The sequence below is a fragment of the Pezoporus occidentalis genome, unplaced genomic scaffold (genome assembly GCF_034315485.1).
Source record: "Pezoporus occidentalis ecotype Australia unplaced genomic scaffold, CSIRO_AGI_Poc_V1 ctg6, whole genome shotgun sequence".
NCBI classification, from domain to species: Eukaryota; Metazoa; Chordata; class Aves; order Psittaciformes; family Psittacidae; genus Pezoporus; species Pezoporus occidentalis.
In genome coordinates, this window is record NW_026915943.1 from 6,482,181 (window position 1) to 6,507,996 (window position 25,816).

Genomic DNA, 25,816 nt, shown 5'->3' on the forward strand with positions numbered 1-25,816 from the left:
ACACATCCTTGGGGAACTATGGAAAATATAAAAAGAAAACTCACAACAATGTGCAGAAAAAGCATAAGAAAGCTGCTGTTTAACCCAGATATTCCCTGAGCAAACTAAAGTAAATTATTTATAATCACAGAATGGTTTGGCTTGGAAGGGACACCTTCCAACAAGACCAGGTTGCCCCAAGCCCCGTCCAGCCTGGCCTTGAACATTGCAAGGGATGGGGCAGCCACAGCTTCTCTGGGCATCCTGTGTCAGTGCCTCAATAGCCTCAAAGGGAAGAATTTCTGCCTAATAATGTTTCTCACATTTCCTAATAATATTAGGAATTGTATATGTCATATATATTATATAGCATTATTCTTAATAATCATTTTGATAGGCTTTGCCATTGCCAGGTTAGTCTGCCATCGAACCTCATGTAGTCAAGGCAGATAGTGACGGTACTCAAGATCTAATGTGGCTGCACAGGAGATCCTCCACTCTCCCTTGACTATCAAAGGAGCTTAGGATGTCTACCTCATTCCTTAGCTGCCCCATGTAGCTGGGTAAAGTTAAGAGGAACTAAGATAGGCTCAAGTGTAATAAGAGGGTGGGGATTAAGGAAGGATTTATGCAAGGACTCTTGGGCAGCAATGCGTGACTATAGGATAAATATCCTTCATGCGAGGACCATTTTAACACCTTTAATGTGAGACATGCACATAAACTACAATGCTATTCCACTCCAGCCTCTGAATCATATAAGGATGAACTGGGTCCCAAACCCACAATTTCAGTAAGTAAAAAGCTGGCATTTCTGGAGATCATTTGTTAAGTAGACACATGGGAAAAGAGGATTTTCAAAAGGCCTTCTAGAAAGTGGTGCTAGTAAGAGATGGCCTGGGGGTTATTTTCTTCAGCTAAAACAAACTGAGATGCTGGGTGTTAAATGACACTTGTTTTGAGACAATAAGCTTCTGGTAAACTGTACTGTAAAACCTCTTTTCTCTTTAGATCATCAATAATTATAGCTCCTCCATACAGCGAGGGGTAAAAGCCGTATACTCCATTTAGTTCACGTAAAATTTTGCTTCTCATCTGAAAATATGCTTTTCTGCACTGTTTTTACAGTAAATCTTTCTCCCTAGAGATGGATGCAGTTCAGTGGCGGTGGGAATGCTGGAAGGAGGTGTAGTTTCTTGCATACACTGCAATTTCCTATGTATGTGAAGTTTACTGAAGTTCTTGTATAAGGGAACTTATTTGAAATATATCATTTGGGTTAACGCTGCTTCATGGTGTTGAGCCAGAAATGGCACATCCATGGACACCAGGTCATCAACCATCCTCAGTGCCTTGTTTTCAGGAGCATCACACTACCCCAGCCAGCAATGCATCAGCTCCCCCATGGCTTTTGACCACATAGATCTGTATGCAACATTACCATTACACCTCTTACTAAAAAGAAATCAAGCAAAATTCTTTCATTTTCTATAAATAGGATGTAAAAGGAAGGTGCTTTCCTGAGGTGGGAGGGGAATGCAAAACGATGCCAAGTGTGACCAGTTACCTCACCTCCATGCACAGGCACGTGCACACCGAACTCTTAGCTAATGCAGTAAGCTTTCTGCTCCCTATCTTCAGAATCTACCAATGCTAAAAACCACTATAAAAATACCAAGAGAAGCCTCATGACAGTGACATACATAAGGCTGCAAAATGACCTCTCCCAGGGAGTGGGGAAAGCCCTATCATTTATGTTATAAACAATAGTAATTCTTAACACATGATGTGCACAAAGCTGGGCAAATATTAAATGATCTGCGAAACTTACGACTAGACAAAACATTGGAAACTATTCTCTGGAAGACAATATTGGGAAAGCCAAAGAAATAACCTAGTACTTTATGGAGGGGGTTTCTTTAGAGACACAAAGTTAGGTGTCCAACCTGCACTGAAATCCAACAAGATCCGAAATATCCAGCTCCCACTGGGCTCTCTGGAAATACTGACCTCAAGATGTCAGAGTTCTCTCTTGGCCACTCCAGAGTTAGTATGAAGGAAGTCTCTGCAGGAGATGTCTGTAAATGAGATCAGAACTCAACCATAAAACACTAACAAAGTCATCTGGAGCGTGCAGGCCTGCACTCAGTGATGAGCATACCATTGCATTATTTCTGTGTTCATTACGGGCTTTTTTCCATGTGCTGGTTTTGGTTTATCGGCAGTTTTTACTTTGATTTGTATTTTATGATAATTTATTTTCATTTGCTGGTTCTCGGTCTATTTACAGAGAACAAAGGAATGCACGCTGTAGAACAGTAGAATAATAGTGTTTATTTTCACAAGTTTGGACCGATCAAATAACTCACAAGTCCCAAAGTGGAACCATGCCTGAGGTAGGTTAGGTCATCTCCAGCGTGGGGAAACAAACAGAAATATCCCATTCTTCACTATTGTTTATTATATTTACGCCACTTGAGAGTTTTAACAATACCACATATATAAAACATTTGTTCTTGCTTTCTGTGCTATTCAGAGTTTTCTCAAGGCTCTTTGGTGCTTTTTTTTTCCTAGGGACACTGCAGCCTTGCTACGCTTTAGTGACTTTCTCAACTGATTTAGCAGAAATGTAAGAAATGGCCCTGAGGAATGAGCCAGGGGTGCTGAAAAGGAGGTTTTGTTCTCTGAATGCTTCTATGTTTAAGAACGGTTCTTTTGAGAGCTTTAACTAATTTACTTCAACTTCTTCCCTTGATTCTTTTTCATGCACATTCCAAGCTGGGTCCAGCAGACAGAAACCAAACCCAGAACTTGCTGTTACTATCTTTGAAGTCCCACCAAACCCACAGCTGAGTTTTATACCTCCTTGATTTTTGACAGGAGCTCCAAAAGGGGATGCCTAAAGCTACATCTGCCCACCTAAATCCAGTATTTCAACAGCTAAGTGATCATGGGTGTGTTGTGGTTCATTTGCAATTTGAAGCGCTTTCAACCTTGCAGCAAAGTGTGGCTGAGCTGACTACAAAGGCCAAGGGGGCAGCTTGCCTCAAAGAGCCTCCTCCAAGCTATCTATCCTGCTCACAGCTTTGGACATCCACAGTCCTGCTGAAGGACGATGTAGTTTATCAACCCAGCGCTGCGCGATAACCTAAAATCACTGCCAGTTTGAAAATACAAACCTGCAGGAGGCGGTGATTCAGCAGCCACCACTTAGGCTGTTGGATTCTACTGCTGTGACGTCCAAGCGCTGGCAGCAGGAGTGATCAGAGTCCTGAGGCTATTTCAACATGAGCACTGGAAAACTGAGTCGCTGAAAAGTATAGGTCATTACTGCTCTGGAAAAAGACCAGGCTCAAATTGAAAAGCTTTTTGAAAGTGCTGAGTTCTTACAAACTATCTTGACTTTTCAAAGGAGCTGTTGGGTGTTTGGTTGCTTTAGAATAACTGTGTTTCTATGTGGGGCCTTAGCAGCCCAACAGTTAGACTGACAGCTTTATTACAGAAACTTCAAGTACGCCAGAAACTTCAAACACATAAAAGATGGCTCCTTCTGTGTCTTTTCTCAAGTCCATGAAACTGTTCATGGCTTTGGAAAAATGCAAGTGTTTGAAGCATAAATGCTGCCATAATGACCTCAAATAAGATGGAAATGGGTGATGAGGAAGGGCAAACAAACATTTTTTTTGCTTGAGGATTTCATTGTTCCTTCCTGATTCCTTTTTCTCTCCTATTTTCTGAAAGACCCTTTGCATCAACACTGCTGAAGAACAGCCACCACCAACTGCTGCTCCTGGGGGCAAACAGTAATGACCGGATAGTATCTGCTCCACTTAGAGCCAGACCTCTCCATAGCATATTGATCTCAGATCTCATTCCAAAGGCCCCAGAAAAGAACCAGGGAGTGAATTAGCAATCAGGCAGCACAGACAATAGGGGTCCAGAGCTCTGCTTCAGTTCTTAGACCTCTTCAGGAGTGGAGACCCATGTAAGGCTGCCTCAGAGCCCCGTGTGTACAGCAACATGTGTGACCAGCCTGCTCTCATCCTTCCCACCCACAGTCATGGAAAGGTGAACATCATCTGCAGGTTTGAAGGCTGCTGCCCCCACCTGGTAGCCAGAAATGGAGGACTTGGAAGCTATGTGGGATAAGTCTTCTCTGACTGCTGAATTCCATAAACATTGAGACAGGAGGATGGCAGATAAGGACACGAGGTCCAGACACAGCACTGTTGAGTGCAGAGCACAGGCAGACATACCTTCTGATAGCTTACAACTCTTCTACCAGGAAAGATGTTATTCCACCTGAAGGTGGGTTGCAGTGATTTCAGTAGGTAGGGAACTGGCCTTTATTCTGGGTAAGGGACCTTCAAGCACAGGAATACACTGAGGTAACTGGATGAAGCAAGATGTGATCTTGCACTCTTTCCAGAACTACAGAAAGCACTTTTCTGGAGAGCAGGAAAGCAGCAGCAGGATCACAGTTGCTGTTCTGGGATGCTCTGGGGATGATGTTCACATGCACTGACTCTCACTCCTTCTGCAGAGAGCCCAATGTCTTAATTTAGCCTTTAATGACCAATTCTGTCACCTGAATTAGAAAGAAGAAATCACTGTCTCCAGAAACAGAAGCACCACAGGATAAATACAGTTGAGGTACAATCCTACTCATGCCAGTAGCATGAATATGGCTCAGTATGTCATCTCCTGGTTTGGCCTGAGGAATCAGCATGGAGAACATTATGATTGTGCTTTCTTGATGTGATCCTGTGTAAGGAAGACTGTGACATTTATGTTTGGAAAAAATCCAGATGTGTATAAACTGGAGGATATTATCGTGTGTATTAAAATGTTCACAGGGTATTATCCCACAGCCCATCCCATATTTATTTTGGAAATGAGTACATCTGGAAAATGGGAAAACTTCCAGATTCCTTCACCTTGAAATATCAGCAAACACAAGGGTATTTTGAGATGATTCCCCACTAAAACATGAACAAGCAGCACTCATGGCTGCAAGCCAGAGGAGAATCCCTCTTCAAATAATGCAAAATGGGCTAAGTTTAAAGTGCAAGTAGCTTTGGAGACAAGGGTGAAAAGTAGTTTCTAAAGGCTCCTTCTTTCCTTGGAGGAAAGTAAACCCAGCACAATTAGTGGCTATTCACTCCCATTCAATGCAGCCATTTCTTTTATTAGTGATACATGTTACAAGCCGTGTCTACCAACCTAATTATATACTGTACCTACGATTTATCTGAGATTTTGAGAACAAATGGAGATTGGAGCAACATCTCCAAGTTCCAGGGCAGTTCACTGAAGGAAGCAGATGCCTATTGAGTACACATTGCCTCCACTGCCTGAGCAGAAGGATGAACTTAATTCCTAGCTTTTGGGGCAGCAGAGTATTTTTCAGTCTGGATTACACAGACTTCATGATGGAAGCATGAGACAATCACAGAGATGGCAGGAGAACAAGCTGGAGGAGAAAAACAATGAAAGTGTAAGAATGGGAAAAGAAGGGAAATAAGGGAGTGTAAAATACCCCATCAGCTGGAATAAGCAGTTCCTATCAGAAAAGAGAAGCTACTTCTGGAAGTGAAGTTCAGGCACCAAAAGTAGCAGGGAAAAGCTGGATCACCTGTCCCAAGGGAGAAAACAAATACATGGCAAAAAAAAAGCACACAAGTTGGAAAGCAGCATGAAGGAATGGAGAGGGCAAAGCATTACATTTGTTCCAAGTTAAAATGTTTCCAGATTGTTCTGATGCTTAAAACTGTTTAGCAGGAAGATTTCCCAGATCCCAACGCATTTGGAAGGCAAAGCCTCCAACTTCCCTGTTTGTCCTTTTTCTTCATTTTCTTTCTTTCTGCCTTTGTTCCAATTAGTTAAACGCTCTGCCTTGACTCCCAGCTAGATCGCCTCGTAACGCAGACACTTGCTCACTGCAAAGGCAAGAGAAGATCTTCACACCTCCAGCTCTGCTCATGGATTGAGAGAAGTGATTTACTTGCAGACACCAGATGTAGCAGATGCTGAAGATCTCAGCAGAGGATGTTCTCAGACTGTGAGACCCACCAAAACCTGGAAAGGCAGGCACTGTGTTTCTTCATTCAGCAGTTGCTACCCAAGCTATGTGACTCCCTGACATAACCGGTTAGCATCAGTTTAGGCAAACTGGAGGATCACTGCTGTCCATCAGTTAATGTCTCTTTGCTAAAGAGTGTGTCTGGCCCTGGACTTGTGCTGAGAGCTGCGTTTTGTTAACCCAATACTTCTGAACTGGAGCAGGCAGTCTATATGAGGTGAGATGCTGCCACACTGCCTACACCCTTCTGTGGCATAAGGCATGGAGCCCAGGCTATCGCAGTTGTCCTGGTCTAGCGAGGCTCACAGGTTTATCTGACATTTTTGGCAGCCTAAACTTCTATTCAGAGACTGTGGTGTATCTAATACTGCTGCATGAATAAGGAAGAGGGAGCAAGCGGAGCACTCTCAGCTCCCTCACCACTCACGCTGCTCAGCGATTAGCTCACTCCTTGGCTTTGTATTTGGGATTACTCTTGAGTAACTCCCTCCAAGGCACCTGGATATTACCAGGCGAGCTCTGAACAGCGTGTACCACGTCACCTGGCTTTGTGCCACAGGATTCATCTCTGTGTTTGCTTAAGCAACGTTATAGACACTGCCTGCTATTCCCAATATAGAACCTTGCTCATGCAACAAGTGCTCCCAAAACCCCCAGCTACTTACGAGGACTTTACTTACAGTAAAGGTCCTCAATGCTTTGTTAATTCATGGCCTCCATGCTTTCCCAAGATTATTTTGTTCCAGTTCCAATCAAGGGTAAGTTAAGTTTCTCTCATGACAGAGTAGCCTGGGCTGACATCCAATGCCAACTGGGCTATATCAGTGGTATTCCCATGCTGCTTTACCCCTAGGGCTTCTTCCCAGAATAGAATAGTGCAACACCATGGAAAAGGGTCTGGAGCAAGGTCAGGGCTGTGCCACCTTCTTTATTAGTGCATCACTGGAGTCTTCCTCAGCAGACCCAACAAGAGAGATGCAAAAGCCTCCAGATCTAAGCAGAGAGCTATGGAAGGTTCCTGCACAAGTGGACAAGGTACCTTGTTGGGTCCTTTTTTACCATTTTTCCTTAGCTAGAGCAGGGAAAATCCTCCAGAATTAGAACTGTCTGCCAAAACATATGTCAGAAGAGAAATGATCAGCTTGTGCAATTATGAGTATTGTACATGCCCACAAATACAAAGCAGCAAGCAAGCCTTAAGCCCAGAGTAGCATCAAAGCCAAAACACGCAAGCAACGGAGCCAGAATCGATATCTGAGGCAATAAATGCCTTTTCTGCCCACAAGCAGTTCTTAAACAGCAATAGAAAAACAGCAAGCGAGGCACTGAGTCCAAGCCAAAGTCCAGACAACACTACAGAAGGTTACTGTGCCAACACTGCTGCCCTGCAAGGGTCAGCACGTAGAGGTATTCACTCCCTTTGTCAGCCACGCCGTTGCAGGGGAGCTGTACCTCAGCTCTAAATCATCACTGAATGGTTTGTGTTGGAAGAGACCTTAAAGCTCATCTAGTTCCAATCCCCTGCCATGGGCAGGGCCACCTCACACTAGAGCAGGCTGCTTCAAGCCTCATCCAACCTGGCCTTGAGCACTGCCAGGGATGGAGCATGAATCTAAAGGTGAATTTAAAGTTGTCTCCAGTTATTCCACTAGATTTTAAATACAGACTGTCATAGACAAGAGATCTACCTAGCAGAGGGTTGGCTGGTCGGTCAGGCACGCTTGACTGAAATAGGATAATTGAAGTATTTAGGCCAAAAATCTCCTAGGGCCGATTTGCTGGGAGGCTGCAGCTAGTTTCTCCATGGCTCCAAGTTCTGTGAACCTCCAATTTATCCATCTAGAATGGATAAATTATAATAAATGCTAAATCTGAAATGCAGGTATGCTGTCAATTTTGCAAAATTAACACCAAATTTGCTCTATCTTGTGGAAAGCGGTAAGATTGGTCTCAAGGAGCAAAACTGCACAGATGAATTTGGACGCAGGCTTTAAGGCGGAGGAATTTTCCTGCTGTGGATGCGTTCCAAGCCTGTTTCTGACTGCAGGTTAGTTTGCTGATGCTCCTTCCTACTTGTCTTGGGATGGACCCACCATGTAGGTCTGGAAATAACCTCTCCTGGCTTGACCGCTGTGCAGGAGGCACAAGCTGTACTTGCTCCATCAGGACGGACTGTTCACAAACTGTCACTTAACAAAGACCCAAGTGAAAAGCGCAGTTCCCGACCCAGGCAGCCCAATTTGTCTCCAAATGATCAGAATTCCAAGCTGGAACGCGGCGCTCCTTTTGCAACTGTGCCACCTGTCACTGCTCTTATGGGTCTGGATAAACAGAATAGTTAGGGTTGGAAAGGACCTTAAGATCATCCAGTTCCAACCCCCCTGCCATGGGCAGGGACACCTCACACTAAACCATGTCACCCAAGGCTCTGTCCAACCTGGTCTTGAACACTGCCAGGGATGGAGCATTCACAACCTCCCTGGGCAACCCATTCCAGTGCCTCACTACCCTCACAGTAAGGAACTTCCTCCTTATATCCAACCGAAACTTCCCCCGTTTAAGTTTTAACCCGTTACCCCTTGCCCTATCTCCGCAGTTCCCGACGAGGATTCCCTGTATCCACCATTCACTCCCAAAGCAGAACACTGCCCTCCCCTCCCCTCCGCTTCCACTCCCTCCCGCAGGCACCGGGGGTTGGGAGGGGGGGTCGTGTGGGAACGGGAAGAGCCGGCGGCGTGGTGGGAAGGGGGGGACGACACGACGACAGAATAGCGGGGGGGGGGGGAACGGACGACGACACGCACGCCGCCTCGCGCCACCCCTCCCTCGCGCGCTCCCCGCCCCGCGGCGGGCGCGGATTGGCTGCGGGCCTCACGCGAGGCGCGCGGGAAGGGCAAGGGGGGGGGGGGGGGGAGCGAGCTCGTCTGCCCGCGAGTAACCCCGGCAGCGCCCCGCGCGACCTCCCCGCGGCTGAGGCGGCGGCGGCAAAGATGGCGGCGCTGAGCAAGTCCATCCCCCACAGCTGCTACGAGATCGGGCACACCTGGCACCCCCGCTGCGCCGTGGCCGCCGCGCACGTCAGCCGCAGCGCGCTGGCGGAGTCCCTCCGCATCTACGGCACCTTGTACCTGGTGGGTGCGCGGCGAAGCACACGGACAGCGGCCCGCGAGGGGAGGGACTGGCCTGAGGGGGCGCGGGCGTGAGGAGGGTGGTGGAAGGGGTGGCCTGTGGGAGGGCACAAGGAGAGGGGAAGGCCGTGAGGGGAGTTTGGGCACGGGGGGGGGGGGGGGCTCAGAACCGGGGAGCTTGGCCTGGGAGGGAAGGGTGCAGGGGTTATGGGGGAGCATGGCCTGAGGTGAGGGGGAAAGGCCATGAGGGTGTCTGGGGAGGGCGCAAGGGATGTCAGAGTGGGGGGAGCCTGGCTTGTTGGGGAAGGGTATAGGGGATATGGGGGGAACCTGGCCTGAGGTGAGGGGGGAAGGCATGAAGGGTGTTTGGGGGTGGGCCTGAGGGATATAAGCGTGGTGGGAGTCTGGCCTGTGGGTAAGGATATGAGGTATATGGGGTGAATGTGGTCTGAGGTGATGTGGAAGAGCATGAGGTTGTTTGGGGAGGGCACAGGGATATACAAGTGGGGGAAGTCGGGAGTAGGGAATGAGGCATATCAAAGGAGAGAGGCTGGTCTGGGGTGGGGGAGAAGGGTATGTTGGGAGAGGGAGGGCAAGAGGGATGGCAAGGGGCAACCTGACCTTGGAGCAAGGGGGCAGAAAAGCAAACAGGGTATTTTTTGGGAAGTCTGATATTGAGGAGGAGGGAGGAGTGGGGTGGTGGAGAGCTTGGTTTGAGGGCTGGAGGGCATAATAGTTATCTGGGGGGGGGGAGAGCCTGATGCTTGGAGAGAGGGGTAATGTGTTAAATCTAGGCCTAGGAGGGGAGAAGAAAGGCATAGGGGATGATGGAGGCTGATGACACAACATGCTGTGAGAGGGGTGAAGATGGTGGGGTAGGAGGGCATGGGCACAGCCTGAGCATTGTAGTTCTGTCATTTCCCAGTTGCTATGGTACCTAAATAAAGAGGTAGTATTTGGCTGGGAGGCAGTGTTGTAGCTTTGGTAGTAGCGGGTGTAAGGCGCATGTATATTGATGCTGGGGGCACCTTGGTAATCAGTATGATTCCACTGTATAAAGAAGCAAGGCTAAACAAATACATTAAGGCTAAAAGAGTCTAAGTATTAAAAGAGTATCCTACGGGTGAGGTATCTTAGCTTGAACGTGCAATTAGTCTTGGTTATGTCACCTCAGTTGCAGCTTCTAGCAAGTAAGGGTGTAGGTAGAGGAGGCGGGATCTGTTTGCATCCATCTCTAAACATATCCTGAAAGCTCATCTGAGCTGGCATTGCGGCAGGTGAGCGCTTCCTTCTGTCCTCCGTGTTTCTCCTGTAGTGGTGCTTAGAGGATTGAGCAGTGAGCTGGCTGCTGAGCTGGCCCCAGGCTAAGTCCTACAGAAAGAAAAACAAGTCATTGAGTCTGTACTTTTGAGCCTGTACTTTCAACTCTGTACCAGTGCTGGAACAACAAATCTATCGAGCTATGCAATAAAGAGAAGGGAAGGAGTGGGATTGCAGCAGTCCTGACATAGTTTAAGCTCCCATTGAAGTGTTCTTTGAAAATTGTGACATCCAATTGCATGATTAAGAAAGTTAACTGGTAGCAGTGTGAGCCAAAGGAGTTGTCATGTCTGACAGTAAACGTTTTCACTCTAAATTGACACAAACAGAAGGGGCAGCTGTTTGTATGAGCATATGGTGAGCTGGACCAGGAAACTAATACAGAGAAGAAGGTGCCTTCTCTTCCTTCGCCCTCCCCAGTAATTTTTCTTTGTATCTGTCTTCTGATCCAGTTTGCTGTGTGGGAGCATGGATACTTGTACCAGCAGAGAACAGGCCTGAAATGAACCACGAGAGATCTGGTGATCTGTCAGGTCTGACTAAAGATAAAGCAGCTTAAACAGCTCTGTAATTAAGTCAAAGTTCTCCAGCATCCAGGCCTGGTAAAGAAATTCCTGCTCATAGGCATGTTACAGTTAACTCAGTTGTGCAGTCAGAGGTTAGGGGAAAAGCTTCCTCTTTTTATTTCTTGGAGAAGAAAAACAAACCTAAAAAACCATTGTCTTTTCCTGATCTGTCTTACGCTGTGGCCCCATAAACAGTTGCATGCTGTCACAAATCCAGGATGGGGTGGGAACCTTCTCGACCAATGCCATGCTGTACAGCAAAAGGTCTGCATCATTTTTTGCACTGCCTTCTTTGCAGACTGTAAGTTTTCCCATATTTTTGTTGACAGTGTTTAGCTTGTTTTACCAGAGTAATCTAAAGCAGAGATGCTCTAAAAATCTTGCTGCCACATAAAGAGGGGGAAGCACTTGCCTTCCTTTGCTTCCAGACATGTAACTATACTGCCTTCTTTGCGTATTGGACCTCATCTCTCCTTGAGCAGGATTGATTCATTCACTAAGCCAGAAGAAATTACTACCCTGCTTTTAGCTGGGGTAATTTTCAGCTGCATTAATGAATGGAATTGATTTATTAAGCAGGGTTTGATGAGCACCAGGGCCAGTGTAAGGTCAAGAGCGAAAGGGTGCAGTGTGGACTGCAAAGGAGGAAGCAGAAGCCTTGCACATTAAGTAGCTTGGCAGGGAAAGAGCAGTCCTGAATTAAGAGAGTCATCGCTAAATTCATTCTTTGCTGGACTTAAAGCTATGCTTGAAAGCCTTGTATTTGTAGAAGAAATATCACAGTTGGGCAGCACAGATGTTCAGTCCTTTTCTCTATTATGAGATTCACACGAGGAGATGAATTTAAATTATATTTATAGTTATATCAGTGTACGTTCAGAATGTTTCTGGTACTACTTAGTCCCAGTCCTTTGTAGAGCTCAGCAACAGAAAATTGCACTTAATATTTCTATGTCAGTCCTGTAAAATCTCCTCTGCTTGTTTGTTCCTCCTGTTGCTACAAGCTAATAACTAAGGAAAGTAAATGAAAGAGTTTCCTTTCACAGAAGCTTATGTGGAAATGAATGAGAGAAAATAGACGAGAATAAGTTACTAGAGGTCACGTGGGAGAGAACATGGTTAGGGACGGTTACAATCCAGAGTCGAAACTCCCAACAGTTACACCCCATATCTCTTAAACATTTTGCTACTCTTCAGTAAGTGGGAGACTGATGGAGCCAAATTAAGTGGTGCTAGTATTTGGCTAGTAAAATACCTGTTTTCAGTAAATGGCGGTAAAAAAAATCTTTGAAGTAGTGCTGTAATGTGGGTTTTTTAATAGCTGTGCGTGATTATTTTTTTTAGATAGAAAAAATATAATCTTCAGATATTATACTGCCACTATCCTTACTTTTGCTCCAGTACAGACTGATTGCTTTAGCAAAAGTATGTTTTATATCTAAGTTGAATTGTCCTTCCCCATGCAGAGCAGCCAAAAGGAATGCCTGTTTCATAATTGAGACTGACTGTGTTACACAAACTGAGTGTCCCAATGTGGAAGGCTTTGAGACCCACTTAAAAAAACAAATTGAAACAAATCCCAAAGTTAAAAATTGCTTAACACCTCTACACCCAGAACAACCTGCAGATCATCTCCCATAAACCTTATAATCCCACTTCTCCCAAACTGCCTGCCATGCTATCTTAAGGAAACTTTACTGATTTTTCAGAGGACATCAGTTTGTTATACTTTGTTCTATCTCTACTTCTTTAGATCAGCCAAAGCTAAAGAAAATGTGGATGTGTAATCTTGTATTTTGAAAGTTGAATTTAGACTTACAGAAATTCAGAGGTGGGGGATAAGAATGATTTCATGGGGAAACTGCATGAAGCTGGGGAGAGGGAGAGGGAGAGACTGCTGCTTTGAGTTGTCTTGGCTTCTGTTTCGCAGGATTTGTTAATTTCACACAGTAGATCTGCCATTCATCAGATGTTAGAGCAAGATCTTCTGTTTCCTGAGGGTTTGCAGGTTTTAGGCACTTTTTTGATGTTGGTACATGTTTTGCAGTAGGTGAATACACTCATTGGTATGAAGTCTTTGTCGTCTATCAGAGGTATTTGGATCTGGTGGTAACATTTCCTCTTAATCTAAGTAAGTTAAAATCATCTGTTTGCAGTGAAGGTAATTCTTCTACCTTTTTGCCCATGGGATGGCAAGAACCATTTGTGTCATTCACCTTTTCTTTCTTCTAGTATGGTCATCTGTTTTTTTCTCCTTTAAAAGCCAGATCCCTCCCTGCCTCTCCAACAGAACTTCTGTCCTGCCCTTCTCCTCTCGAGGCCTTTCCCTCTTCACCAACAGCCATGGAAGAGAGTGAGCACTGGCCCCTTCCTGTGTCACACTGACTGTTATTTTACTCCTGGCTCTGCCTCCAGACTCCTCTCTTCCAGACGGATCTACTGGCATAGAGGAACAACAGGTCTAAGGAAGTATGGATGCCAGTGGGTCTGTACCACGTGTCCACTGCACTGGGGCATAGTTCAGCCAATTACTTAGCAGAACAGGTCTAACCTGAGCCTGCTGTTCAACCGCATGTTTTTGTGGTCCTCGGGGCTTGCTATATTTTATTGATTCCTTTCACTTAGTTTCTTCTCGTACCCTTTTCATATTCATTTTGGTCTCACTTTGGACACTCTGAATGCTGGGAACTCACTTTTGATGTGGGAAGGCTGTATGGGCCAAATAGTCCAGAAGTGCTGGGTATATGAAAATGTGTTTTTTGTTTGTGCTGCAGACCATTGTGTATTTGGAAGTAGGGTGGAGAGACCAGGAAGGATGTTAGTGTTACCCCTGAATATGCTTCTGTATGCCAGCTTGGATCTCTGGGATAGGGTGTCAAGAAACTCCTTTCTGTCAGGACTTTGTACCTAGAGTTGTGGTGATGGTGGTGTGTGATTGCATTGAATTGGGATATGTGATCGTCTTAAGCACTATGTAGTGTCCTCTATCTCTGTGCTGTGTTATGAATGACATATAGGTCAGTGTGTTCTTGCCTTTAGGTTCTTCTGAAAGCTGGGTTAAATATGACTAAAATTAGCTGAAGTGTTCCTAAAGTAAGAACCAGGCTGTGACATTTTTATTCCAGGCTATGGCCATTCTGCTCTGTTAGGTGGCTTTTGGTCCAGACCAGTAAAATTCTTTCATAAATCGAAAGTAAACAAAAATAGCTTTTTTGCTGAGATGCTGAGAATTTTAAAAGGGGTAATTAATGAATTGAGATGGACTGAAGAATTTATTCTCAAAGATGCAAGGAGTAACCTGAAGCCTGCAACACAGTCATGGTAGAAATCAGGGGAGGCCCAAGCCATGACTGACAGTGCAAAGATCTTAGTATAAAGACACTGCAAATACTGGGAACCAGCACAAATTGTTGAGGTGACTGTTGAGCAGGAAGACATAAATCTGTTCTGTTGAGTTTATTCTTCTGTTGAGTGCAAGAATTTTGGGGTAGGGGGGAAATCATAGAATTATTGAATGGCTTGGGCTGGAAGGGACCTTAAAGCTCATCCAGTTCCAGTCCCCTGCCATGGGCAGGGACAATTTCCACTAGACCAGGTTGCTCCAAGTCCCATCCAGCCTGGCCTTGAACACTGCCAGGGATGGGGCAGGCACAGCTTCTCTGGGCAGCCTGTGCCATTGTTTCACTGCCCTAAAGATACTAAGTAGGCATTTCAAAGGGAATGAAAATTAGCATAAATACAAGGGAAACAAGTGGTGAAGATAAGTCATCATGGAATGAGAGTACTGCCAGGATTAAAGGTAGTTTAGGTGTCATTCAAAGAGTGCCTGAGTACTGTTCATTTCTGTTTTTTAGTTGGATGCCTGATACGGAAAACTTAAAAAGCCAAACCAAGACAACCCAATTACCTGACAGTGATCCTCATGTAACATCTCACAAGGGATGATGGAAGTCAGAGAGCGGGAGGAGGCGCGTGCTCTTCCTCACAGCATTGCAGGAACTGATTTATGAAACTAAAAAATCTGGAAGCCAGATTTCATAATCCGTGAAATAAGGGAAGGACCAACTAATTGAGGAACAACGAATCAGGATGTTTAGGAGGCGGCAGGAGAAACAAATTGGTGACTTGAACAAGTGTCTTTCATAACCCAGGTGTTTCCTGAGGGCATTTTGAAATTCGGTTGCTCCAAAGGGCATGAAAATGGTTTTTATAAAGCAATGGAATAATGTTCTTGTAAAATCCATGTAAAATTGCAAATGGTTATAAAAGAACATATAAATTATTGAATATAATTATGAAAGAAATCTGACATCAGTCTGTAGTTCTGCCTGCTGCAAAGTCATCTGAGGCATTTTCTTAATTGGTTTCAATACTGGGGATTGCTTCACTTTTAGTATGCAAATGAAACTTAAGTTATCAAAACTGAAGTTATAAAATGTTCCTGGGCCTTTTAATGACTTGCAGAGTATGTACTATATAAACCATCTACACAGCATTATTGATTATCTCTAAATATGCATTTTAAAGGTGCCTAAATGTGCCATATAGTCACCCTTATAAATGTCACTGAACTCTGCCTTCCTGGAGATCTGGCCAGGTGTCTGAATGCTTCTGTAGCTTTGTTTTCCCTTTCCCTTTTATTTAGTTATTTATTTTATTTATTTTTTATTTAATAAAAGTTTATTGTGATGGGCTTGGAGTGTTGTGTCCCGCAACATAAGGACATGGACCTGTTGGAGTGAGTCCAGAGAATGCCACAAAGATGCGCTGAGGGCTGAAGCACCTGTGCTCTAGAAACAGACTGGGCGAGCTGGGCTTTTTCAGCCTAGAGAACAGAAGGCTCTGAGGAGACCTTAGAGCAGCTCCCAGTGCCTAAATGGGCTACAAGAAATCTGGAGAGGGGCTTTGTAGAAAGGCATGTAGCGATAGGACAAGGGGGAATGGTTTTAAACCGAAAAAGGGGAGATTTAGATTAGACAATATAAATAAATTCTTCTCTGTGAGTGTGGTGAGGTGCTGGCAGAGATTGCCCAGAGAAGCTGTGGCTGCCCCATCCCTGGCAGTGTTCAAGGTCAGGTTGGACAGGACTTGGAACAGCCTGGTCTGATGGAAGGTGACCCTGCCCATGACAAGGCACTGGAACTGGATGAGCTTTAAGGTCCCTTCCAACCCAAACCATTCTGTGATTTTAGTCGGATATTGTGAAGGAATGAGAGAGAGATGATAGTGTTTTGCTTGGTGTTTTTTGTTTTGTTTTGTTTTTCTCCAGTTCCTAGCAGTCAGTGCTGTACGTGTTGGCTAATTTCACCGGTTTGATGGAGGGGTCGTGTTCTTAAAGGCATATGCTAAGTGCGAACTTAGGAAATGGTAGTTTGATGGAGGAGGGAGAGGAAAAATGCCATACACGCAATGAAAGTTAGTGAAAGGTTGGTGGTTTTTAGCCTGCCATGTAACCTGTCTATGCATTTGTCAGGCAATTAGTATGTTCATTAAGTGGAACCATCCTTTGTGTGCGATGCTGCCTCTGGAATCTCTGATTTGGGGATGTAGGTGAAGACTGAGTATACTGGAGGTGAAGCTCAGATTGTTGTGGTTGGATGATGGGTATTTGTAGGCATTACATGACGCATGATTGAAATAATCATGCCTGACTGGTGCCTCTGGTCATGGGAAAGCTTGGCTTTGTGTTGTGTTCCTTTTCTGCTGGAACACAGATATAGCCTAGCTCAAGGTCTTGCATTAGGCTATGTAGCTGTGCTTTATGGATGGGTTTGGAAATACGTACATTGATTCCATGGTTAGGGCAGAATAAATTAATTGTGATTTCTTAGTTCTACAGGGCTGAAAATTTGTGTATGAATACTAAATTAAAAAAAGAAAGGACTTCAGTAATGCTCTTCTGCAGCCTGATGGTGTCCTCAGTCTGGTGGGCTGATTTTTCATAGTTACGTTTTCATAATGGGCAGTCTAAATGCAGTTGTGTGAATTCTGTAGGTAATGCTAGAAAATATTTTCTCTTTGTATTTCTCTTTGTAGTTTTACTGAGTAGGCTTTTTTAAATATTTCAGGCATAAAATACTGTAGGCCTTAGAGCTCAAATAATGAGCAATATGTATTCTTGGAGTGACTAGTGTGTAACTTCAGGAGTGTTTGCATTTGATTGAAGGGTGATCTCCTTCCAGCTCTTCTCCATACAAAAGTCTGAACCCCAAGTTTCTTCTGCCCTCATTTTTGTTCATGTGAAACCAGTCTTAGAGATGTAGTAGCCTCTGTCTCATGGCTTTTCCATGGATGATAAATATAATTTCATAGCATTTTTTTTTAGTTAAATAGTTTTCCTTATATATGAGTATTCTGCCTCTATATTTCAAGGTGCCCCATCCCTGGAAGTATTCAAGGACAGGCTGGATGTGGCTTGGAGTGGAAGTTATCCCTGCCCATGGCAGGGGGGTTTGGAACTAGATGGTCTTTGAGGTCCCTTCCAACCCATCTGTGATTCTGTGGTAATGTCCAAAGTGTTTTAGGGAAAATTAAATCAGAGCTTGTTTTAAGCTGTCAGGGAAATTGAGTGATTACCACTGGAGAGTAAATCTGTGGTCAGTTTACATTGGGTTGATGAACAGGAGAAGGAGAAATCTTCCAGTCTGGGCTAAGAGCATAAACGATAATGAGTTGTTTAGGAACTGGTGCTTGTATATTACAGGATTTTGGAGGACAGGTTTGTGGTCATGTCTCTTTTGCCAGGCGTCAGTCCTGCTGTTGGTTCCCTTTGTAAGTAACAAGGGGCTGGGATTGTCTTCAGAAGCTGCTGAACACTAGCAGGCCTCCATGGAGGGCTAATGGAGTTTGGGGTTTCAAGTTTTAAACATTGAGTGCAGAAGTGAGGAAAGGAGGTCTTTGTCTTAAAAATAAGTCAGAGTCTTTCTGTTTGCAGTTTTCCCACAGTGGTAATTGGGCACTGGGCAGTGCTGAATCACTCCTCAGGTGTGGAAAGCAAAGCTTCTTTCCACCATGCATGACTTACTTTATTCAAGAGGTTTTACCTGACCACATTCTTAGAGCCAGATTAATCTTGTTTGGGGTCAGAAATATTTCTCTGGAAGTCAGGCTGGCAGGTGCTTAACACCCCCTTCTTCCAGTGTGTGTGTAGGGCACAGATGTCACCCAAGGACAGTCGGTTATATTTCATCTCATCAGTTTCTCACTTGGAGATGTTATTAAGGAGTCATGTATTTGTCTTGTCTGACTGTAGCATATAAAGGTGTGGTTGTCTGAGGACTGCAGTGTTGTGACCTGTCTAATTTCATCCAGATGCACATATAATTAACCCTCATAAGTACAATATCCAGTGATGCTCTCCCTGGTTCAGAGATTTTTTATTGGGCAGTATTCCCCTTTTCGTGAAGTGTAACATGCAGGACAAGCACTACAGACTCAGAAATAGAGAGGCATCACAGGAAGTGGATTGTGCTTTTCTCTGCCGTGAATTCATGGCCTTAAGAGTGGTTTGAGAAGTGTGTTGCTCCTGTCCCTGGATTTCAGTTTCATATGGTAGCACTATCTCTCACAGCAGTACTCTGCTTTTGTTGTGTATGTGCTGTGCTATCATAGTAGAGCTGAAAATCTACAGCAGCTGGTAAGCACCAAATAATTTTGCTTTATAAGATTGTTGTCACTTCATCTCAAAAAAGAAAAAGTGAAACTAAGATATAGAGAAAGGTGACAAGAATAATGGGAGGTATGGAGCTGGTTTTGGCCAGTCTTGGATACATCATCATCAGCTGCTTGGATCAGTGAGCTGCATCAGGATAGCAGTCCTGTCCTTTCCAACCAAACAATTCTATGATTCTCACAGTAAATAACACCCCAAACTATTACAGTTATCCTGATACAGACCACCCTGAGGTGCCGAAGACATGTCCTAGGATTTGCATGTTCCTTTTACCTGAAGAGCTGAGACCTTAATGTCAGTGAGGTGTTCCTTTCTGTCTGACTCTACAGGGAGTCTCAAGTAATTTTCAGACCTTCGGCCATCTGTTGTTAGCATCTTTGTAGGGTGCAGTATTTTGCCAAGGAAGTATCTACTAGATGTCCTGATGCCCTCTCTTTCTGTGCTGCTCTCTGCTAGCAACAGCTGCTGCCAAACCTTGAGTAGTGCATTTGCTGTTAGAATTTAGCGTTCATCACAGTGTCCCCCTGATTCACTTGAGCGAGGTGTGTCCAAGTTGGTAACATCTAAAACTTGGGGAAGAAGCTGCAGAAGTAAATTTTTGACTTTGATTTGACATTAATGTTTTCCTGTTACACTTGGGATGCTTTGGTCTGAGGAGGAAGGCTTCAGGTGTAAGGTCTGTGTTCTTAAAACAAGATATTTTGTTCCAGATGTTCAGGACCTTTGTGCAATAGGCAGGATATAGCTGTGGAGATAGCAACTGGTGTTCTGGTATTTAAACTGCAAGAAGAGTCTCCTTCAACAGAAAGCTTCTCTGGATTGCTTTGTTGCCTACTCCATATGGTTTAATCAGCCTTGACACTTGATTAAGTAATGTGTAAATCTAGTTTGGGAGGTTTGTTCATGCATGTACTCTTCCTTAATAGTTAGCTCAAGCTTCATTTTGGAAACAGGTTTTGGCAGAACTTTCCTGGGGTGGGTTTTAGTAGAATCCTTGGCCCATCTCTGAGTGTAAAACATCTACTTGCTATTCTGTCTGAGTGGACGGTGTTTCAGAACAGGTCCCTCTCCCATATTTTTCAATTGAGGAACCAGGACTCTGAGAGGTGTTGCCAGTACCAGTTTGGCAGGATGTCTTTTGCTGTTCTCATCAGCAGCAGTAGCAGGAAGCTTGCTTTGTTTGGGACCTCTCTAATTCTAAGCATTGACAGACAGCTGCTGCCAGTCCCTCCTTGGGACGTCAGTGCAGGTAAATATAATAATGCTTTTAAAAAGAATTAAAAAGCCCAATAAAATTTATTTCATGATGAAACTAAAGTATAATTTTGTGAAGTTACAGGAGCACACAGGTCAGAGAGAGGCTGGTCCACCAGCCTCCTGCTCACACCTGGATGAGGTAGGTCACTTGCGGCCTTTTCTCGTCGGGTTTTGAGGATCTCCAGTGATGGAGAGTCCATAGTTGCTTTGGGTGATCTGCTAACCTCAAGTGAAAATTTTTCTTCTGTAGGTCTAATCTGAGTTTCTCATACTTGAACTTGTATGTTGCCTTCTGTCTTACCCCTGGGTACCTCAAGCAGAGCCTGGTTCTCTATACCTTCCCATTAGATAGGTGCATACAAGAGTCTGAGAACCTTTAGTGTTTGAGTCATTAACTGCTCTTTGTAGAACATGGGCCATACATTAAACTGACCAAAGAGAACATTTATTTTTTAGACCCAACCCATTTTCTGCTGTAGGCAGTTTTTTAGGGATAACATACCATTTCTACAAAACTTGTCAGGAATGTGTTGTTATTCCAGGGGATGGTGAATCGGTTTTTTGGAGGATTTGCAGTTGGTTAATTGGAATAGAAAACCTTTAGAAATATATCATCACTTCATAGATACTGTGTAGGGCCTGTGTTTGGATTACTTTAGTGATACTCTGACCTTATTTATGTGATAGTCCAGTTGTTTGGAGGACAAAATTCAGTGTCAGTTTATGACATCTTGAAGGTTCTGGTATCTGGTAGACAATGTTACTGACTATTATGGCCAATGGTAACAAGCTAATAAAATTCCTCCAATATTTCCCCTTTAGAATCACTCAATGTATTTCCTGGTACAAATATCAGAATAGCTGGATCAAGTTCAAAGGAAATCTTTGTGGTATTGTTCATAAACCCAGCAAACTTAAGAGGCTTTGATTTACTACTTCAGTGGGCAATGTGTCCTGGGTTCTTGTTTTCCTTTTGTATTTCTCTTTACAATGTGCAAAAAAAGAGCTGAACTGCATTAAAGTTTGTCCCCCCCTTTTTGTTTTTTTTCTTCTTCCCTCCTCCCTCAGATTGCAGCTATTCTCAGGAAACGAAAACTTGACTATTATTTGTACAAACTGCTACCTGAGATCTTGCAATCAACTTCCTTTCTGACAGCAAATGGGACCTTGTATATTGTTTGCTTTTGCATTCTAAGGTTGGTATACTGTCCTAAAAATGTAATAGGAAAGCTATTTTTGATGCAACTTTTAAATTTATGTAATAATTTGTCTTTGCTTATATAATAGGCTTGTTTGTAATGGGTAGGAGTAGGAAAAGCAACAGCTATGCCATCCACTTGATTTCTGGTCTTACCACTTGAACTGAGAAGGCCTAATCTTTCTCTCCTAGAAAGAACTGTTGCAATTTGATGCTTGTTTCTATTTTCCTGATGCAGGTGCTGTGATAACTTTTAATTATCCTAAACTTAATCCATCCACCCAAGTTTGTGGTCATAAGTGAAGAAAATCCCAGCACAGCTTCTGGGGTTCTGCAAGATACAGGCTCGCTCTGAAAAATGAGTATAAATGGCACTTGTATTCTGAGTTCTTTCCAGTATATTTCAAGCAACTATTAAGATAGTTAAAAATTATACTTTCCTATTTATGAATATGATGATGCCCTAGATCTATATACATTTATTGTAGGAGATGTTATACATAGACCTGTAAAATCTACTGTAGGTATCAATTTTTGAAAGTTATTTGTTGGTGCACCCAACAGCCCCTCTAAAAGTTAATGAAAGTCTTTATGCCCTTCTTCTGTATCTGTTTAGGGGTCTCTAACCTTAGTTTCAAATCTGAGGGGGAAGGCTGAAGATCTGTGGAACGTTTTTAAATCAATCATTTGCAAAATTCAGAATGATTCTTTAAGTAACAAGCTCTAAAGAATATGAATTTTTCTAGCAATCTGAGTTGTGTTAATACTGATTTATCTTTACTCCTCTGAGCTATACAGCAGTCTTCCTTATTCTGTCTTGTACTTGCCTTTAAATCTACCGTGCCTTATTTCAGTGCTGTACTTGGATGTTACTCTCTAAATGAAGCTGGTGTGGTGGATGTAAGTTTAATTGCTTTCAGTGGTTCCTCTAACTGAGGTATTGGCCATCTAGGAGATCTGTGAGTATGCCTGTACTAGTAAATGAAGCCGGTAAGGTATTAGTGTCTTGCTTTGAAGCCAGCTAGCATGGCATAGCTTTCACGTATGTGGAGCATGGCTGTCTAAAGGTGTTCAGACCTCTAAGCCAGCGTGGGAATGCAGGCTGGGTAATGGAAATGGTACCTAGTCCATAGAATGGTCTGGGTTGGAAGATACCTTAAAGCTCATCTGGTTCCAGTCCCCTGCCACAGGCAGGTACTCCTTCCACTAGGCTAGGTTACTCAAAGCCCTATCCAACCATGTGCCCTCCAGGTCCTCCCAAAACACTGTTCGGGTTGACCCAGGCCAAAACCCTGCAAAGGATGATTTTAACTATTTAGCATGACAAGGGGTGTAGGTAAATGCTTACCCTGCTGTTCTTACAGGTGTGCAGCAGAGTAACCCCAACATCCTGGGAGATGTACATGCTTTTATCTGTTACAATGAGATACCCATGAAGAGTTGTCACCTCCAGCAGAACCTGTGCTGGTGGGATCTTTGCAGACTGCCCACTACCTGCAAGTGCAGGACTTGCAAATAAAACCTGTTAGCCTGTAGTTAGGGTGCTGATTGGAGCTGAGGAACTGAGATTGCTACTAGAGGCAAAAGAAGAAAGTGTTTAGACAGCCTTATGCATTGTATCTATTGAAGTATATGAATGTCCAGTTATAAGGAGTATTTTGCAGCTTTTCTGACCAGAATAAAGTTTGGAGCCTCAGCAGTTATGTAAGTAGGGTATTTGAGAGCTGTTAAATGCCTTTTCAGAAAACAGTGGGTAATGTGATTATCAGAAGTCATACTTTCTAAATTTACTGGTGTTCTTTAAAGGATAAATATATATCTGATGAGGATCCAGTTGGTACATTATACATGAATTCACAAATGACTTTGACAGGATTGCTTGCCAGGACTCTTCAAGAAGAAGGATCCTCTTGTCTTCCAGGAATTAGTAAATGATTAGCAAGTAGTTAATGTATATGAAACAAAACAAAGGATAAACAATCCATTTAACATAATCAGAAGAGGTTGCCAATGATGTTCTTGTTGTGTCCTTGTTTTGGATATACCTCAAGAACCTGGAAAGGGGGTGAAGTGTAGTGTGGAGATTGTATGAGATAATTTAGGTTACACAGAAATCTAAACCTGACCCTGTTCCCTTTAAAAAAGATCTGTTGATTCAAAAAAGTCACAAAATTTGAGAGAAGAAAGTGCAGAGTAATGCATTAAGAGGGAAAAAGCAGCCTTGTCCTTACACAGGGATGAGCTTTAAACTGGCTGCTGTTGATCAGGAAGTATTTGAGAGTTGTCATGGACAGGTTCATTGAACAGGTCAGTTCAGTATTTGAATATGGTCAAGGAGCTGAGTAAGTGTTATTTGGAGAGAAAAAGATAACAAGCCAGAAAGCTGTATAAATACATGAGATCTTTACAGGTGCTGTATGCCTTTTTTTGTTCTTTTTTAAGAGCTTTGCTTTAGATCATAATGTTGACGAGTCCTTCACTTGGAATGTACTTAATACCAACATTGTCTTGCAGTTTGAGCTGTATGAGTTTGCTTCTATTATCTGCTTTTGTGTCCATCATGGAGGATAGAAATAGGAGATTTCACTCCTCTTTTTAACCAATCTGTGTGGGATTTTTTTAGAGTTATTTATTTAATGCTTTGTTTGAACTTGTATGATTCCTTGAACCTGTTGCGGTGTGATATACACATGCTTCCTTTGGTAGCCCCTGAGAGCAAATATAATTACATGTGATTTTCCAGTCTGGAATGTGATTTGATGTTGTATGTTTTAATCCATCAAAGGAATACCAGTATCTCTGTGGTGTTCTGCGTAACTGTGGCCTGGGTATCCTTGAACTTGATTTGCAGCCATGCAAAGAGATTGGCTAAGGCTGTGGAGACTTAGATCCTCTAAGTCTCATTCTAGATAGTGGTAATAGAGAGATTGGATGTGATATATTTGTATAATAGGATACACGCTACATTTTTTTGCATCTTTTTTGCATCTTTTTTGCTTGGAAGGTACATTACAGAGGGAGCAGCAGTTACTCAGGAGCATCTATGTCCCATGCAGGTTGCTGACCTTATCCTCCTGCAGTTCTACACCAAAGCAACATACTAAAGGCTTTGTAGCTGGACATGTTAACTCACATTTACCTGCACAATTCCTGGTTTGAGAAGGATTGCCTGCTCCCTTCTTCTGTAGCAACAAGCAGGAGATGTATTGGCAGGCATACAGGGTGTCCTGGGTGAAGTGACGTCTTCATCTTTTTGTAACTTTACTGAAGTCGCAGTGAATCTTCAGTCAGTGGGTGTACTGAAAATACATCTTAGTCATCCAGTAGCAATTAAAATATCTCAATATGAAATTTGTCATTGAGAAGTCTGGCTTGTGCTAATATGTCATTTTGGTGCTCTTGTAATATTTCAGCTAGAGAAAACCACCAAAATTGAAACTGCTGCAAAGATTTTCAAGGATGTAAAGCTTAAAGCAATAAAGCACGATTGTTTAATATTCTCACCATTTCATATGTGGGCAAAATGTCAAAACCATCTATATCCAATAGTAGCAGTGACTTAGGCTGTGGATAGATGTTCTCAGCCTAGAAGGGATTACCAAACTCACTTAGAATCATAGACTCATAGAATACTTAGGGTTGTAAAGGACCTTAAGAGCATCCAGTTCAATCCCGCTGCCACAGGCAGGGACACCTCACATTAAACCATGCCATCCACGACTGTGTCCACCCTGGCCTTGAACACTGCCAGGGATGGAGCATTCACAACTTCCTTAGGCAGCCCATTCCAGTGCCTCACCACCCTTACAGTAAAGAACTTCCTCCTTATATCCAGTCTGAACTTCCCCTGTTTAAGTGTGAACCCATTACCCCTTGTCCTATCACTAGAGTCCCTAATGAAGAGTCCCTCCCCATCATCCTTATAGGCTGACCTCTGGGTTTTACCCCCTCCTCTTTACTTATTGGAGTGAACTGGGGTCTCTACAGACTGCTCTGTTGGCAGAGCACTAGAGTGTTGATCTCTGGTAGGGGTGTGTGATAGGCCAGCTGGAGGTTGTAATCTCTTCAGCTGGTGAGATCCAGAAGACTACATCTGTCTGGGCGTCAGACAGAAGTACGAGGCTCCAGTGCTGACAAGCATTACATTTGTTACATGAGAGGTGGGATTGTTAGGTTTTGGGGTTATTAAATGAAAAACCTCATGAAGACATAGTTCTCTTAGTCTAAACTAGAATAATTAAGTTTGTCTGTGTACAGCTTTAGATTAGCCTACTTAATTAGATTCAGCCTTATGTATCCACCAGCTTTTGAGTTTTGGATACAGTTATACATTGAGGAATTAGGTGCATAACCTGAAAGAACTCATACGTCTCATTCCAATTTCTAACCATAGACCATGTGAAAATAACCATGTAAATAAGGAAGAAAGCCCCCTTGTTTTCATTTACTTTAGCAGAAGTTTAAATCCTTCACTTAGCTGATTGGGCGTTTTAATTTCCACTAGGTTTTACTATGCAAAATGTTCCAGTTGTTTTCAAAATCTTATCAAACCATACATGGAAGCATTCTTAGAGAGATTCTAAACCATGCCAAAAGAACAAATTCCTGTTTCTT

At 43.4% G+C, this 25,816-nt stretch overlaps 1 protein-coding gene across 1 annotated transcript in view; it reads left to right on the forward strand.

Annotated features, from left to right (window-relative positions):
* The first annotated feature begins 8,897 nt into the window (after positions 1-8,897).
* TMEM135 (transmembrane protein 135) overlaps positions 8,898-25,816 on the forward strand; it is a 163,550-nt gene continuing 146,631 nt past the window's right edge. Inside the window, exons 1-2 of the mRNA XM_062639194.1 lie at positions 8,898-9,192; positions 21,073-21,200. Coding sequence (XP_062495178.1) covers positions 9,052-9,192; positions 21,073-21,200 — 269 coding nt within the window. The 5' untranslated portion in view covers positions 8,898-9,051. The remainder of the gene's footprint in view (positions 9,193-21,072; positions 21,201-25,816) is intronic.